This window comes from Lampetra fluviatilis, unplaced genomic scaffold (genome assembly GCF_964198595.1).
Source record: "Lampetra fluviatilis unplaced genomic scaffold, kcLamFluv1.1 SCAFFOLD_616, whole genome shotgun sequence".
In the NCBI taxonomy this organism is placed as follows: Eukaryota; Metazoa; Chordata; class Hyperoartia; order Petromyzontiformes; family Petromyzontidae; genus Lampetra; species Lampetra fluviatilis.
Window position 1 is genome coordinate 35,001 of NW_027621805.1, and position 2,500 is coordinate 37,500.

General features: G+C 43.8%; 1 protein-coding gene across 1 annotated transcript in view; it reads right to left on the bottom strand.

Moving 5' to 3' along the window:
* The window catches only part of LOC144955720 (ADP-ribosylation factor-like protein 2-binding protein), a 35,692-nt gene that overhangs the window by 13,523 nt on the left and 19,669 nt on the right, over positions 1-2,500 (bottom strand). Inside the window, exon 5 of the mRNA XM_078885864.1 lies at positions 876-961. Coding sequence (XP_078741990.1) covers positions 876-961 — 86 coding nt within the window. The remainder of the gene's footprint in view (positions 1-875; positions 962-2,500) is intronic.

The window sequence follows — 2,500 nt, forward strand, 5'->3', positions numbered from 1 at the left end:
ACCACCACCACCACTACCAGCATCACCGCAATCATCACCACAAGCACCACCGCCATCACCATCACCACCACCACCATCACCACCAACATCACCATCATCACCACCACCAACATCACCACCATCACCACCACCACCATCACCACCAACATCACCATCACCACCACCACCAACATCACCACCATCACCATCACCACCACCACCATCACCACCAACATCACCATCACCACCACCACCAACATCACCACCATCACCATCACCACCATCACCACCATCATCACCATCACCACCACAACCATCATCACCACCACCATCACCACCACCACCATCACCACCACCACCACCACCACCACCATCACCACCACCATCACCACCACCATCACCACCATCACCACCACCACCAAGATCACCACCACCACCCCCACCATCACCACCAGCACCCCCACAATCACCACCATCACCACCACCATCACCACCACCACCACCAAGATCACCACCACCACCCCCACCATCACCACCACCACCCCCACCATCACCACCAGCACCCCCACAATCACCACCATCACCACCATCATCACCACCACCACCATCACCATCACCACCACCATCACCACCATCACCACCACCACCAAGATCACCACCACCACCCCCACCATCACCACCAGCACCACCAGCACCACCACCATCAACAACAACCGCCATTCGCCACTAAGTGGCAGTGACGTCACCACGATGGTGATGTTGATGGTGATGTTGATGGTGATTTTGGTGTTGATGCTGATGGTGATGTTGATGGTGATGTTGATGTTGATGGTGATGTTGATGGTGATGTTGATGGTGATGTTGATGGTGATGTTGATGGTGATGTTTGAACTCACGGTAGGGACTGCACGAAGGTGGCCATGCTGAAGCCGGGCAAGCGTGCGCTCAGCTGAGCGGCGATGTAGCCCTCAATGAGCTCCATCTGCAACATCAACATCCACTAAAACATCAACATCCACTAAACATCAACATCAACATCCACTAAGACATCAACATCAACATCCACTAAAACATCAACATCGCCACCACCAACAATAACACCATCAACATCCACTAAAACATCAACATCAACATCCACTAAGACATCAACATCAACATCCACTAAGACATCAACATCAACATCCACTAAGACATCAACATCAACATCCACTAAAACATCAACATCAACATCCACTAAGACATCAACATCCACTAAGACATCAACATCAACATCCACTAAGACATCAACATCAACATCCACTAAGACATCAACATCAACATCCACTAAGACATCAACATCAACATCCACTAATACATCAACATCAACATCCACTAAGACATCAACATCCACTAAGACATCAACATCAACATCCACTAAGACATCAACATCAACATCCACTAAGACATCAACATCAACATCCACTAAAACATCAACATCAACATCCACTAAACATCAACATCAACATCCACTAAGACATCAACATCAACATCCACTAAAACATCAACATCAACATCCACTAAAACATCAACATCAACATCCACTAAGACATCAACATCAACATCCACTAAGACATCAACATCAACATCCACTAAGACATCAACATCAACATCCACTAAAACATCAACATCCACTAAGACATCAACATCAACATCCACTAAGACATCAACATCAACATCCACTAAAACATCAACATCAACATCCACTAAGACATCAACATCAACATCCACTAAAACATCAACATCCACTAAAACATCAACATCAACATCCACTAAAACATCAACATCAACATCCACTAAAACATCAACATCAACATCCACTAAGACATCAACATCAACATCCACTAAAACATCAACATCAACATCCACTAAGACATCAACATCATCATCCACTAAGACATCAACATCGCCATCAACATCAACATCAACATCCACTAAGACATCAACATCCACTAAGACATCAACATCCACTAAAACATCAACATCAACATCCACTAAGACATCAACATCAACATCCACTAAAACATCAACATCAACATCCACTAAGACATCAACATCAACATCCACTAAGACATCAACATCAACATCCACTAAAACATCAACATCAACATCCACTAAGACATCAACATCAACATCCACTAAGACATCAACATCAACATCCACTAAAACATCAACATCAACATCCACTAAGACATCAACATCAACATCCACTAAGACATCAACATCAACATCCACTAAGACATCAACATCAACATCCACTAAGACATCAACATCGACATCCACTAAAACATCAACATCAACATCCACTAAGACATCAACATCAACATCCACTAAGACATCAACATCAACATCCACTAAAACATCAACATCAACATCCACTAAAACATCAACATCCACTAAAACATCAACATCAACATCCACTAAGACATCAACATCAACATCCACTAAAACATCAACATCCACTAAGACATCAACATCAACATCC